Consider the following 16,068-nt stretch of genomic DNA (forward strand, 5'->3'; position numbering starts at 1 on the left):
AAAGTTCTTTACGCTTTCCGTTTTAGTATGTTCCTGAAAGTTCTTTGCACTCTGCTTTATTCCTTTTTTAGCATATTAACTTTACATGTGTGCCTTCATTTGACCCACTACAACATGCAACTTGCAATATTTTATTATAGGAATCCACCATTACTTACCCAATCACAATATTTTAATATTAATTTTCATCCTAGCACATTGTTGGAAAATTTATAGCCACTCATTTTCTCATTTGTTACCCCACCATCACATGTTCACAAAAATTTCTTAATTACCGTGCAAATAGTAAGCGTAAATATCATTTAGGAATGGAGGTAGGCATTGATCTTGTGGACTTAATTTCAGTTCCATTTAGTTTAATTCAGTCCAGTTCAGCTCCATTTAGTTCAGTTCAGTTCATCTTCTTATTTATTGATCTTATTTTATTATTATTTGGCAAATACAACCCAGTAAAGTTCTGTCAATTACAACCCCAAACTTTTAATTTTGCCAATCACAATCTCAAACTTATACATCCATTTTAAATTACAACCGAAGTCATTTCTCGACAAAAATCACCGGAAGATAATGTCATATTTGATTTTTTTAATTTTTATTTTTCGATTTTTTTTGTTTTAGTTCTTATTTTTCGATTTAATTTTCTTTATAGATTATGTAATTGTTTTTTTAGTAACATTATGTCATCATTTTTCGGTAAATTTTGCTGGAAAAGAACTTTGAGTTGTGATTTAAGATGGATGTATAAGTTTAAGGTTGTAATTGATAAAATTAGAAGTTTGAGGTTATTATTGGCAAATATGAAACTTTATTAGGTTGTATTTGACAAAATTTCCTTATTATTTTTATAATTATAATGTTAAATATTACTATTAATTATATTGGAATGTTCATCTTTATTTTCATTTATTATTATTATTATTATTATTATTATTATTATTGTAATTTTTATTATTTATTATTATTACCATTATAAGCTTTCGAATTTTATTACACTTTTTTAAAAAATATTGTTAGAAAAATATATAAATACATTTGATCTTCATCCTTCTCATCAACTCATCCGTTCCACAATTATGTTCAAATTTAGAATTTTGACATTATTAACAATTGAACAAAATCTTCTAAATTACTTCCAATACACAAGAAAAAAACATATTTATACGGGGTATTGTTTGATTCGTCTCAATGAGTAATTTAATAATATCAAAAAATTATATTTTTTACAAATACATAATTAGTGATATAAATTATCTAAAATGTGCATTGGAAAATGTGAAAAGTATAAATTGGAACATCAATATGGAACGGGGGCCTGAGTATTACATACCCATTTAATACCCACTTTATGTATCCAGATCCACCATTTATCTTATTATGATTCTTTTCATAATTGTGCAATCACTTTCTTTTATTCTGTTCTCAGCGATATAAACATAAACAGAGGGAGTATTTATTTAGTTAAATTTTTGGGTCAATATTACGACATATAAAGCCTTAATTATAAGATATAAACATTATAAATTCTACGATGGCTAATCGAGTTAGAAATTTCAAAATCATATTTGCTCCTTCACCCCCAGTATGATATAATATGATATATTGTTAGTAGATCAAATATTTTACATTATAATATGCACCCACTTTATTCGACCAAATATTCATTCAAATATGTCATACTCCATCCTCTTAACTCAATTAATTCATTTAAAAATTTATCTTATTCATCAACTTTTAAATCGAACTTAAAATAAATTGTAAAATACAAATTAATATCTTTCTAAGTTATATGTACATATATGCTCACCCATCTTATCTTGTTATGTCTTTTGTATATTATTAGCTTTCGGTTTTTATTACACTTTAAAAAAAATAGAAAAAAAATATAAATCCATTCGATCTTCATCCTTCTCATCTATTACTTACCCATTTTATGTTTCTATCTATAATTGTGCAATAACTTTCTTTTATTATGTTCTTGGCGATATAAACATAAACATATGGAGTACCTATTTAGTTAAATTTTTGTGTCGATATTACGACATATACTTTCATTAAATTAGTTTTGCATGTACATAATATGAAACAGATCAGTTGCGTTGACATTTACTTCGTATGTCGTAATACCATTTAATGTTTATACTTCACTAATACATAAATATAAAAGATATTTTTTAGTTGGGCAACAATATCTTTTAAAATATACTTCGGAATAAGATATTGAATTGAAATATATCCTTCAGATAAATGATTTGTTTAATTAGGAAGGGGAAAAGAGTTGGAATTTTTTTTGGTATGTTTATTATCAATGGAATCTTTACGACTTATAATGAAAATCAATTATATTTTTCCTTAACTAAATTGTTTTAATTTTTATTTAATTAAAAGAGAGGCGAATCAATGAGTGACATTTGTCATCACCACATTGATTTCCTCTCTTTTAGTATAATATATAGATTAGAAGATGAATGAGAATGAAATTTATTGATGATGAATGGACATGATTTTTTGGGATTGAACGGAAAAATAAAATAAAGGATATGGTTAATTATATAGTGTAAAATTAGAAGATGAAGGATCATAAAATTAGTGTAAATTAGTAGAGGAAGGGGCATAAAATTTATTGGAGGGGATGAATTTTTTTTGGTGGTGAAAAAACATGAAATTGGAGAATGAAGGGGTATGGAAATAATTGGTATGATGTTTCAAGGAGGGACACACGACACTCCAGATTTTTTTGCAAATGTTCCTGTTATTAAGTAGTACTACCTCCGTTTCTGAAAGATCTTTACGCTTTGGAAAATGTGTTCAAAGTATGAAAACTTTGACCGTAAATTTTCACTATTATATACATCAAAACGTCACATGTAATATCTTGTTAGATTGGTCTCGGTATGTATTATAAGAATATCAGCTTCTTATAATTTTTTCACGTACAAATTAGATATATTAGTAGTTAAATATTACATTGGAGTCCGTGCAAATAGTAAATGTAAAGAACTTTATGAAACGGAGGAAGTACTACGTAGATCGATTTGAGAGAATATAGATTAAATTTTTTGTTTATATTGCTATTAAGAGAATTTCAGTCATCCAAGTAGTACGATTTTAATTTTTCCTCTTAATGTCGGGTTAACTCAAAAAACACAAAAAACTCTTGTGCTTTCTTTTGTTTTTGCTCCTATAAATAGTTTAACCCTTAAAATTTATTACGGGAGTGCTTGGTTGGGACTTGAGAGGTTTGGGGTAGAAAGCAAGGTCAGAGGTGAAAAGAGAGGTTTCACTAATCCAAACTTCCGATGAAAGTATTTAATTATGAGAGGTTAAAAAAGTGAGGTTTGAGCTAAAAGAAACTAATTTTGTAAAGTCCCTCAAAAAAAAAAAAACTAATTTTGTAAAGGCAAGATAGTTGTAGGAGCTTTCTAAAAGAGAGGTTTGTGAATTTAGTGGTCAAATAACTATTCTATATATGATAAAGTTGGTATCAAATTCACTACCCTTTATCAAATATTTTCTCAAACTATAAATTATTCCAATACTCTTATTAGTCATTTTGCAAAATTAGTAATGACTAAATACCAATTATATGCGAAATATAAGCTAATTATATATTCATATAGTCAAATTAACTAATACAAAAAGCTAACAACTAACTTTTAATTATTACAAGAAAAACCAGATATGATTTTTAAGTGGGGAGTGGTAAGGGGTGTGAATTTTAAATGATTTTTTTTGTAGGGAGCAGGGGTGTAGGTGGGGAGGTTTTTTTTTTTGCATATCAGATATGTGTAAAAACACACATATCAACTAAAAGACAAATAGCTAAAAGACAAAAAAGGAAGTACCATTCATGTTAAAAAAGTACCATTCTGTAAAAAAAAGTTCCATTCTGTAAAAAAAAAGTACCATTTTTGTTTACAAAAATACCATTTAATTCCTTTTTTGTCCTTTTTCCTATTTTGTCTTTTGTTCTGATATGTATTTGCCCATACATTTCTGATACGCGCTTGTACTTCCTCTGTAGGTGGGTTAGTAAGGAAATGTGAGAAATAATATAATATTGGTAAAAAAAATTCATTTATAAAAGCGATGCAAATATTAAAGGACGATCCGAAAAAGAAATCGGTGTGAGTATTAAAGGACGGAGGAATAACATTTATATATTTTTATATTCAACCCTTAGAGTCGTATATACTCTGTATAATTTTTCTATTGTTTTTCAAATTAAGGGTATCTTTATTAAATTGATTTAATTGGGCTTGAGCATGACGGCTAGTGAGAGTCTAGCAAGTGAAGCAAAGTGTTGGTCAATATCAGCCGTCATATACGTGGCCCAAAACTTTCCGACACTCACGGCTTTCTTATTCATATTATTTGCGTCACTTTCAGTTTTCATTTCCGTAATTTCAATTCAAGACCCCCCCTATCTTATCATTATTATTTTATATTAAGGTACAAGCATTTTAATCATTTACTTGAATTGACAACAGATTTCATACAGCAACACGTACTATTTATTGGCTCCTCTGAGTTCTGTTTCTTTAACAATCCGTAAAATTAATCATCCTCTATTACGGGATAATTATTACGGGATAATTATATGATGTCGACTGTATATAGAGTTAGATGTATCAAAATGTATTCTTTTGTTCATTTGACAAAATTTTAAATGATCAAAACTTATTGAATGACCTAGATGCATAATGGAACAGTAGAACCCTTATCCCTAACAAAGACAGACATAAATAACAAAATATCTCCACATATGCCTTATTTCTTTAGATAAATGGTTAGAAATGTGCGAATTAAAAGGAACAAAAAATAGAGTAATTTTATTTTATTTATTTAATTACTTTACTTTTTTGTTATTTGATAAGAAGCATGAAGATGATTCAAAGAAGGGAGTTAAGGCACTATAAAATGAAAGAATAATAGAAAAAAAAACAATACGAGTTGTAGAAATGAAGAGTAAATTTAATTTTACAAACTTTTCTATAAGGCGGTCTTACACAAAATACCACCTTGATGTCATATAAGTTAAGCAATGAAACCAATTAGTTAAGCACTTGAACTAATTAGTTAAGCATTGAAACCGATTAGTTAAGCAAGGGAATTAATTAGTTAAGCAATTGAATCAATTAATTAAGCAATGTAACCAATTAGTTAAGAAATGGAACAAATTAGTTAAGAAACCAAAGTGGTCTTTCCTGTAAGGCGGTCTTACACAAAAGTTGTCGATTTAATTTTGCCTCTTTAAAACCTTTAAAAAATGGTAAAGAACACAAATTAATTGGGGTCGAATAATCAATTTCCGAGAACCATATAACAAGAAAGTTTTGACTTTACGTATATTAAGCGTAATATTTCTTAACCATTTAACTTATTTTGAAAGAATCTAATGTGGAATAGTACGTAGAGTACAGTCTTATCTTATCCGACCTGTTAAAAATTACTCCGTATTCGGTAAATTTTTCCCTTCTACTACAAGAAAACGCAGAAAAGCCTTTACATTTTTTCTTTTTCATGAAGAAACATAAAAATATAAATGAAAATGAAAAAACGTGCGCCGCTAATGTGTTTATAAAAGAAGCAACCGTAGTCAAAGAAGTCCTATCCCAGCATTAATACAATTGTCGTTAGCTTCCAAACTCCTCCTATTTTCTCTCCCCTATATTCCCTCGTATTTTCCCGGGAATTCCCTTCTACATTTTCGACCCAAAAATCTATCCACTAAAATCTATCTTTTCTTGTTTTACTGAAAAAAACCAGAAAAAATATTAAAAAAACAGAGGAGAAAAAAAAATGAGTTGGAGTAATAATGGTGATTATGAAAACTATTACCAGAGATACTATATTAACAACGACAACGGAGAAGCCTTTCCTAGTGTTTACAATGAAGCTCCTTTTCATGGAAATGCTTCTTCTGAGCTTCAAAACGATCTTACGGTACTACGATAATTATATTCATGACGAATTCGTTCGTTCTTTCTCGTTCTTCTTTATTATTGCTTTTAGTTTATCAGCATACTTAACTACATACTACATGAACTACACGATGTTTTTATGTGAAGAATTGCTTTTAGTTTATCTTTGAAGCATACTTAACTACATACTACATGAACTACACGATGTTTTTATGTGAAGAATTCAGGTGAAGAAGTCTACAACGGGTATTTAGACCCGTCATAACCTAAACCAACATATATTTAGTCACGATTCCTTTCACGACGGGTTTGTGAATCGTGACGGGCAATCCCGTCGTAATTGTTCTTTTACGAAAGATAGTTATATTTTTTTATAAGTAACCGGTTAGACGAGTATTTTTTTTAGACGAGAAATTTTGTCGTTAATAATTTGTTTTTTATTTGATGTGAACAACACGGGTCAATTATAAATAGGGGACCGAGATTCAAACGTGAGACCTATCAAAAAAACTTTTTGTTTCACCACTAAGCTTCTGGAAGTATGAGCATTAAAAAATGGAAAAAACAAAGATCTTCTATTTGGATTTATTACTACTATGTAAAGTTAGATTTTATACCTTTCTAGTTCTCTTTCATAAAGTTCGTGTGTATTCTTTCATAAAGTTTGTGTACACACGGGTACATCTTTGCTTTTTTTAGAGTGAATAAGCTTGAAAATACTTATTCTCTTTATTGATTTTTGTACTCTTTATTCGATACGATAATAAAATCAAATTATCTTTTAGTAATAGGATTATGCATAAAGAATTATATCTACTCCGTAGTTTTGATTTTGTGGAGTATTTCATGATTTTGATTTCAAGATCCCGTCTGCACACATAAATTCCTTAAAATTAAAAATGGAAAAAAATAAACAAAAAGGAGATTTTCTATTTGGATTTACTACTATGTTTAGAGTGAATAAGCTTGAAAATACTTTTTCCTTTTTATCGATTTTTGTATTCTCATTAACATTTTTTTTTGAAATGTATAAAGAAGTATATCCATCGTTGATCTTGTGGAATCACATTCATTATTCAATGGTATATAATGATAGAAATTTGAGGATGCACGCGTAAGTTTTGATGGACCTGGTAATATAACGAAATTGCATTGTTATCATTAATTACATTAGTAAGAATTATACAACAATATTTGCTTTGGTAGAGCACTTGTTTCTACCCTCATATTTTGTGGAGCTCTCTTGATTAGATCACATCTAAACTTATGCAAATACAACATATTTATAGTGGTTGTATCCTAGTTTCTAGATTTTCCTACACTTTTATTTATCTAGATTTTTCTTAACTAATTCTAGACATTTAGCTAGATTTTTCTACACACTTTACTACTAAATTTTTATATAGTACATTCTAGATTTAGATTTTTTTAAATTAACATTTTAACGTATAAAGTGTATTTCATGATTTTGATTTCAAGATCACATCTAATTGGATTCTTTGTAAACGCAAAACTCAATAGCATATATCCTCTAATCACTACGTGTACTTGTGTCATTTTAGCTGAATTTTGTTTGTATGATGTTGGTAGGAACTTGACATAGAGAAGGTCAAAAGAGGTGAGAGTGAACTTGGATTGAAATTGACCAAGACACCATCATTATTGAGTTTGTTCAGTAATGCTTCTATAACAGATGATACCAACTTATCTGGTTCACCCGAAAAGCTCAAGGCTGCCAACTTTCCTGCTTTGTCACTCAAAATCGGATCTTGGATGGTAATTCTTAATTCTTGGGATTCCGTGAGTATAACTTAGTAATGGTAACATTATTTGATATTCAATAATTATTCCTCTAACAGAGAGAATCTAGGCATGAAGGTGAGTTGATAGCCAAATGCTACTTCAAAAAACGGCAATTAGTTTGGGAAGTATTAAATGGTAACCTGAAGAACAAGATTGAGTTTCTATGGTCTAACATTTCAGCCATTAAAGCTACTTTTCATGCTAATGGTCCAGGAGTTCTTGATATCATGGTTAGTTCCCTTATCATTTTCCATATCTTGGGTAATAACACATGTGCACTTCTCTATTTATACTTACTAATGTTTTGTTTCTCCAATTTATTACATCACCACACTACTACTAGAATGTTCTTTGTTTCTTCACCAATATTACAACACCTTATAGCACCTTCTTCATTCATGCATGTATCCAATCTTTATTATTCTCATTTTTCTAAAATTATACTACCTCCGTTTCAAAGAGTTCTTTACAGTTGCTATTTGCACGGACTCCAATGCAATATTTAACTACTAATCTATCCAATTTCATATGTGAAAAAATTATAAAAAGTTGATATTCTGAAAATACATACCGAGACCAATCTAACAAGATCTTACATGTAACGTTTTGATGTATATAATAGTGAGAATTTACGGACAAAATTTTCATATTTTGAACACATATTCCAAAGCGTAAAGAACTTTAAAAAACGGAGGAAGTATACTTCAAATTTTAACTAACATTATTTTTTCCTGAATTTTAGTTGGAAAAACCTCCCTTGTTCTTCCATGAAGTTAACCCACAGCCTAGAAAGCATACCAACTGGGAGCAAACCGAAGACTTCACTAAAAATCAAGCTTCCTTGATAAGGTATTTACAAGTACTAAATAGAAAGAACAAACAGAGATGAAGGGAGTAGAAAATTAATATACTATAATTTCCTTCTTGTAGGAAACATAGGCTTATATTTGGCCAAGGAGTCTTGGAGAAGCATTACACCAAAATCATACAAGCTGACTCTAGATTGCTGTATATAAGCCAACAACCTTTCCCATACCAAGCTAGTATGTACTTCAACGAAATTCACTTCTCCAACCAGCTTTGTTTCGAAAATCTCTCTGCCGCGCTTCCTTCAAATCATCCTTCAAGTACGTATTACTACCACCGTTTCGGTGAATATAATAAAAATATGGATAAAGTAAGATAAATGTGTAAACAGGTAAGAAAAAATTAATAAAGTAAGAGAAATTGAGTGTAAAGTTGTAATTGTTATGGGTAAGAAATTTAAGATGGTAAATTTTCATGTCAAAAGATTAATACTTTCTCCGTTCTTATGCATATGATATTGGCACATATATTAAGAAGAGGTAAAAAATTCCTTCAAAAAAAAGGCAAAAAAACAAAGTTAAAGGACAAAAATGCCCCTTAAAACAACAAATGATAATTCACCTTACAAAACTTTCGCATAATATAAACTAAAATAAAATCCTAATAGAAAATTATGTCAAATAAATAAGAACGACAGAAATATATAAAACAAAATGTAAAGAACATTATGAAACAGACTAAAACGGAAAATGTAAAGATCATTTTAAAACAGGGATAATACTTAACATCTTAATCTTGTTTTTGTTCGAGTTTCAGTACAATTAGCTCACTGCTTCCTTATTTTTTTCCCTCTCTGAATCAATTTAGTTATGGATTTTTCGGGCCATTCTAAAAGCGCGAGTTATCCAGTTCACCAGCAAGAACTTTCCCCCAACAATGAGGATCATCATCCTTACTATCTCAACAACCAAACACAATTCGCGATTTCATCATCTGTTAGCCAGGAGAGTACTACACATGATCAGCAAGGCGGGTATGTGTACCCGGATGTAAATAATGTTCCGTTGATAAACAACGATGTAGGACTGCATCCATTAAGCTACACGCTACCACATGATTACATGCCGCAGATGGAAGCATTCGGGACTGGTCTTCCCTACTTGGGAGAGTCTCATCAAACACGTTATGACTACGATGAAGCAGCAGGCGGTACAGATCAGTATCAATTGAGCCATGAATATGATCAGAGTCAGCATTATTATAACAATGCAGGAGGACAACATTGGTTATGATGAATTTAAGTCGGAAGAGTTAACAAATAATATAACATATACCAAGTATATGTTTTGGTGATAACGGTTTACTAACTCTCAGATCACATGACATATCACTGTCTCATGTCTAATTAATATACTATTAGGCATGCATAGGCCGGGATGGTCTACCAGTCAAGTAAGTGTATGAAGCCATGGCGGTCTCATAGGAGAGTAACGGTTGGTGAAGCTAAGGATAAAAAAACTTTGGATTAGGCAAGTGTGTTTCAGAAGTGTAAGATATATTCTGTATACGTTGAAATATATTCAATACAAATTAAGATCGTTTTCTTTACACTCTGACTCATGTATGACTTTCGTCGTGGAACACCTTCAGCTGAATCTTGATCACGATAAAAGGTTCACAATAGCCAGTAAAAAATAGTTATACTAAACTATTTACACGTAAAATAAATGTTATTCAAATTCTTACTATTGTTCTTTTTACTCTCTCAAGAAGTAGAAACTCCTTCAAAAAATACAGTGATATGGCAGTGCCGTGTGGATAAGTTTCAGCTTTTGGATCCTACAAGTTCTCTTAGAAGATTGGCCAAACACATACTTATTTTATTAACAAGAACAGAACAATAAACATGCACAATGCATTTACTAGTAGAACACAAGCTATAAAGCTACCACTGACGTAGTTAGATAATTTAATTGAAATCTAATTTACCTTCCGAATAACATAATTAAATTTAATTTATCTTTCGATTTACATAACTAGTTTGATAATTTGGGGGACCGCAAGCAATAACAGGCGAGTTACAACAACTAGTAACGGGAGAGAGGAAAATGTATAAAATAGAAGAGAGTCTAACCAAGAATATACTCCAATTTATAATGAAGGTATGTAACAAATTATGAGACGCGGAAACGCGTAAAACTTGAAGGAAAATGAGTTCCAATTGATGCCTTGACAAGCTTTCTATGTACATCTATACCCAACAACATTTAAATGGTTTGTATGTACCAAATAAATCCCCCATACAATCCAAGCTCCTAGAAACATGAAACTTTCTTGTATCTAGAGAATAGAAGACCATTTTATTCTTTCCTCGAAATCTTGGAAAGTAGATTCTATTTCTCAGCTTAGGATCTTTACTCGATACAGAAACCGATGATACCCGGCTAATAAAGAAAACGTGGTTTTCCAAACATGTAATTTCAACCCAACTCTTGATGACAAGGTCAAATCTAAAGACTTGAACCCACTTTCCTGTCTTCTCAATGAATACAGCGTATAGTTCTCCTGTGCACTCAATCAAATTAAAGGAAAAGAATTTTCGAAGAGTTTTTGGCTTGCCGTAATTTTGCCAACTTGGATTTCCGTCAACCAATCGAAATTCTCCAAGATATCCACGCATATCTAAGTAATAAAAAGCTCCTCTAAGAAAGACGGGACTACTAGTACCAGCAGGAAAGTAGGTATTTTCAAAACCACAACGAACCCATGTTCTGTTCCTAGATTCAAGGTAGTATAAGATGAGCTGATTGTCATCTTCATCACGAGTATTAACAATTCCAACAGTCAAACAATCTGGGCAAGTTGGAGAAGATGAGAATGCAATGCTCCTAAACTCTACACGATCCTCTTCGTTGTTAAAACGTGGAAATTCCCCTTTAACCCCTGTGTAAAGATTGAGATATTGCAACGACTTTTCACCAACCAACAAGAGTAACCAGCCATTCTTGGAGAAGTGTAAGGTAAAGAGATCGTTGGGTGACAATTGGAGGATGCTGGAACGTGAATCATCCCGGCATGGATCAATCAACTCACATGATATAAACTCACTGTTGTTGGTAAGGAACATGAACAATGGGAATATGTTGTTAGTTCTACATTGAGGTGCAGGGCATAGTGATCGAAGTGTTTTGCAACTAGCGCGGAAGTTCCAATACTCGAACAAATGCATATAGTTTGATATATGTTCTACCATATGTAGGGGAAGCTTATTCAACATGCTTTCTTGTGTTACTGACAACTCGAGCTGGTTAATAATCGGCTTAGCCCCTTGACTCTGGAAATCTATTTTCGATGATGACCTGAGAAAAAAAAGAAAAGACTGAGTATCAGCATATACACTAACTTGTTTTTTTTTCTTTTTACTTGTATTGATAATCAAAGAACAAACACACCAAAAGAAGTCGCACCAAATCCAAGTAAACAAGAAAGCACAACAAAACAAAACAACTACCACCTTCGTTTCGTTTCATAAAGATTGATACTATTTGCACAAATATCAATACAAAAGTAGAAAAGAGTGTGGGGTAATAAAGGTAAGGTAATAGTAAATATTCATGTCCAAAAATAGAATAAAGCAAAGTGTAACGAACATTATGAAACTGACTAAAAACGGAAAGTGTAAATATTATTTTGAAACTTATACTCTCTCCGTATTTATTTAAGAAGTGGGGTTGAATAGATATTTTAATAAGAAAAACAAGTAGAGACCATGTCATTTTAGGGAGTAGGGTGTGGGGGTGGGGTGTAGATATATTATTTAATTAGATGGTGGGGTTGATAAGTTACTAAAAATAGCAAGTGTATCTCTTAAATAAATACGTCCGGAAAAGACAAGTGTATCCCTTAAATAAATACAGAGGGAGTATTATAAGATGCAGAAAAATGTATGTAGATTTATGAAACGATATGGTAGTACTAAGTACTAACCTTGTCTTTGTCCTTAGACATGGTGGAACGACCCAAACAAGAGAGCTGTGAGGGTTTACTAAGTTGGGGCAAGGACGAAGAGCCATTAAACATTGCTTGTGTACGTTGTACGAGTAGGATTGTATGACTCCTGGTTGAGGACACATATGAAAATAGATGCAATCCCCTTGGATACCTGAATCTGAATCTGAATCTGAATCTGAATCTGAATCTGAATCTCCCCAGCACCAGGTGGAAGAAGAATATCCTAGGAAAAAAGCGCGACCATCTAAAGAGTTGATCTCACTCCATGTTTTGGAGTCAAAATTGAGCTGGAAAACTCGAATAGCTACCATGTCATGTAAACTGTTTACGTGTATTAAAACACGGTAAAGAGTGTTACCAGATTCAACAAAATATTGAGCAAACCCAGGTTGATTTGGCATGGAAGGATCAAGAGCAGGAATTAGCAAGGGCTTAAACAAGACTGAATGATAATCTACCCTGAAAAATACATCCACCTGGTAGAATTTACCTGAATCATCAACAAAATAGACAACTCCATCGAGAAGAAAGAAATCACAAACGTCAAAACATGAACTATCACTATCAATATCAAGGTCATCATCAAGTTCAAGCATCATTGTATACCAACAAGAATTAGGATGTGCAGTGCGGTAGGAAAAGATAAAGCCATCATCATTGAATGCCAAGAACAACAAACAATCGTTATCTAAGTCAGGGGATGATGATGTCAGCAGGCACTTGATATTCCATTGCTCTGCCTCACTTGATATTGCTAACGGCGGGAAGGTGATGAACTGGGAAGTGGAAGGATTGAAGATTGAAATCAGTTTCTTTTCGAATTTATTGCGTAGAATTAACCACCCATTAGACGAACCCAGAATGATGTTACGCCGTAATTCAGGGATACTCTTGATGTAAGATTCAGGTGAGTGTGAGTGTGAGATCGAGTAGAATGTCTGAAATTGTCTACGTTTACAAAACCCATGCGTATACAAAAACCAAGGTGTTTCCCCAAGCGATGGAGGACGCAGTTTATCAATCCTTGCCTCCATCATCACCAATTGATTTTTATTTTTCTAATTTGTTTACCAAACAGTAATTAACATAAGCCACCCCAATTCCACATATATATAATTATGACTAAGAAACCGAGTTCAATTAGATTTCCTATCTATATTCCCATAAATTAATTCAATTTAAACACAACCATATTCAATTTAAACACAACCACAACCACAACCCACCCATAAACCGATTTCAATTAGAATTGTATCAACAACCAATTCTAATTTCCTAAGCGATTTTCATAAATTAATCTACTACTCTCTAAAGTATTTAGAACAAACAAGACTGATGAATTCGATAAGAAAACAAAATTTGACTATAAAAAGAGTTAATAATGTACTTACTGGTTACAACATTGCGCAGTTTGAACTCACCCAACAGAAACTTCAGAAAGCTCAACTTTTTTTCTTTTTCTTTTTCCCGTAAAGCTCAACTCTGATGTTCCTAAATCCTACAGTTAAGTATAAAGTTGGGGTTTAAGCAGGGGCGGATCTAAGAATTTATAAATGGGGTCCAAAAAATTAATAATTTGCTTTATAATTTCTCGTATTTGCTCATTTTAGGGAGTTAAAGTTGGGTAAGGAGTTATAATATTATAAACTCTATAAAAAAATATGTGGAAGATTTAGGAACTTTAATTTTTGGGTTTCATAAAAATAAAACTCAACACATAATCCAAATTACTGGGTTAACTTGGCGCGATTTCAAATAAAATGGGACAAAAAGAGTGTATACGACAAGTTTTCATTCTTTGAATGAGATTTTTTATTACAATTGTCGCTGCACAAATTGTACAAAACGACACTAATAAAAAAAAAAGGAATATCATTTTTAATGTATGGGGCATTACGCTATTATATAATTAGGCCTCTTAAAAGTTCAAAAAAACATGTAACTATAAGTCTATATATATATATATATATCCTGTGCCAATTACAAAATTAAAAATAGAGGATAAAATAAATTACTTATATATCTTGTGCCAATTACAAAATTATTTTGAAGAAAAAAATAACACAACTTAACTAATATTTTGTATTTTTATAAAAGCAAAATCATGAGTCATTAATTATATAAAAATAAAAATAAAATGATGAAGAAAAAACGACCAACAAAGGGTGAAAAAAAACATGACGAATTTATATGATCGATTAAAGGCCAAAGTAAAAGGAAAAAAGTGAGAAGAAAAAAATATGTTCAATGTCCTCTCACTAGGCCTCGAACCTTGGTATCCCAAGAAATATAGCAATCAAGCAACCACTAAGATACAAGTATATTTCATTATCTATATTACAAGTTAATTTATTATATACTGTATTAAATAATGGGGGTCCCTTTGGACCCCTCCAAGGCTATATAGGTCCGCCCTTGGGTTTAAGGTTAGTCTCTTGGGTTAAAAGTTTAGGTCCTTGAGTTGAAAATCCACATGTCATAATACAAATGTTCTTCATATGGTTAAAAAATCCACATGGCATTAGTAAAGTTAAAAACTTTTAAATCATAAACTTTTAGCTACATTTGAGATTGAGTAGAACGATTTGTTTTCGTTTGTGTAATAATCTATTATTGATTTTTTCGGTTTATTATTTTAGCTAAAAGGTTTGTGCAAGTAGTGTTTAAATAAAATGAAGTAACGGGTGAATTTTGTAAGCACTTAGAGATCGACAATACGAAATAATTTTTTTTATAAGGATTACATTAGACGTGCATGTATATATATATATATATATATATATATATATATATATATATATATATATATATATATATATATATATATATATATATATATATATATATATATATATATTTTTTAAACCAGAATTCCGAACTAAATAGATTGGACATATATTCTAATCAAATCACCTTGTTGTGAATCTTAATGCAACATTAGCCGAACACATTACTTGAATAAGGACATATAGTTATATGATGTATATACACGTGATTTTAATCATTTATTTTGAGTACCACTTTGAAATGCTATTCAAACTCATTGATCCATACTAAAATGTAAGAACTAACATAAATAAAATTTGGAGCAGCAATGATGTGAACCCAAAGCCCAGCTACCACCATTTCTCAATCTTACTACTACTATACATTTATCAAATCGTTTTGTTCCTCCTTGACAGGGCGGACCTGTATGGTTTTATAGGGGTCCAAAGAGAACCCCATTTTTTTTTTAAAAAGAACTTAAAAATGTATTAAGAAATAAATTAAACTTAATAAATTAAGTATATAGTTAAATCATGCTGATAACAATAAAATGCATTGCAGCTTAGTGGTTATGGAGTACTCGCGCGGGGCAGCATTATATCCCAACTAATGAACTTTATAAAAATTGTTTTACTTTTTAACTTCTTTTTTCTAATCTCTGAATTTATTTATGGTTTCTTTCATGTTTTTTGCCTTTCTAACAAAACGATTTTCTAATTTTAATTTATACGCGAATTAAATTTAAATGCAAAAATTAATT

The 16,068-nt window shown here is 30.9% G+C and overlaps 2 protein-coding genes across 3 annotated transcripts; one reads left to right on the forward strand and one right to left on the reverse strand.

Annotated features, from left to right (window-relative positions):
* The first annotated feature begins 5,612 nt into the window (after window positions 1-5,612).
* On the forward strand, window positions 5,613-10,279 carry LOC110775913 (uncharacterized). Its single transcript, XM_021980511.2, has 6 exons — window positions 5,613-5,943; window positions 7,512-7,697; window positions 7,781-7,954; window positions 8,467-8,573; window positions 8,655-8,851; window positions 9,399-10,279. The coding sequence occupies exons 1-6, from the start codon at window positions 5,800-5,802 to the stop codon at window positions 9,821-9,823; spliced, it is 1,233 nt and encodes a 410-aa protein (XP_021836203.2). The 5' UTR covers window positions 5,613-5,799; the 3' UTR covers window positions 9,824-10,279.
* A 377-nt stretch (window positions 10,280-10,656) lies between these two features.
* LOC130472559 (uncharacterized) lies at window positions 10,657-14,051 on the reverse strand. Of its 2 annotated transcripts, XM_056843898.1 has the most exons (3): window positions 13,934-14,051; window positions 12,519-13,318; window positions 10,657-11,890 (listed from the first exon to the last, which is right to left on the reverse strand). In XM_056843898.1, exons 2-3 carry the CDS (start codon window positions 13,139-13,141, stop codon window positions 10,783-10,785), a joined length of 1,731 nt encoding a protein of 576 aa, XP_056699876.1. In that variant the 5' UTR covers window positions 13,142-13,318; window positions 13,934-14,051; the 3' UTR covers window positions 10,657-10,782. The 2 variants fall into 2 exon arrangements, with proteins under 2 accessions (XP_056699876.1, XP_056699875.1); XM_056843897.1 differs by lacking the exon at window positions 13,934-14,051 and having other exon boundaries at window positions 12,519-13,912.
* Window positions 14,052-16,068: the final 2,017 nt, after the last annotated feature.

Source organism: Spinacia oleracea, chromosome 4 (assembly GCF_020520425.1).
Source record: "Spinacia oleracea cultivar Varoflay chromosome 4, BTI_SOV_V1, whole genome shotgun sequence".
NCBI classification, from domain to species: Eukaryota; Viridiplantae; Streptophyta; class Magnoliopsida; order Caryophyllales; family Amaranthaceae; genus Spinacia; species Spinacia oleracea.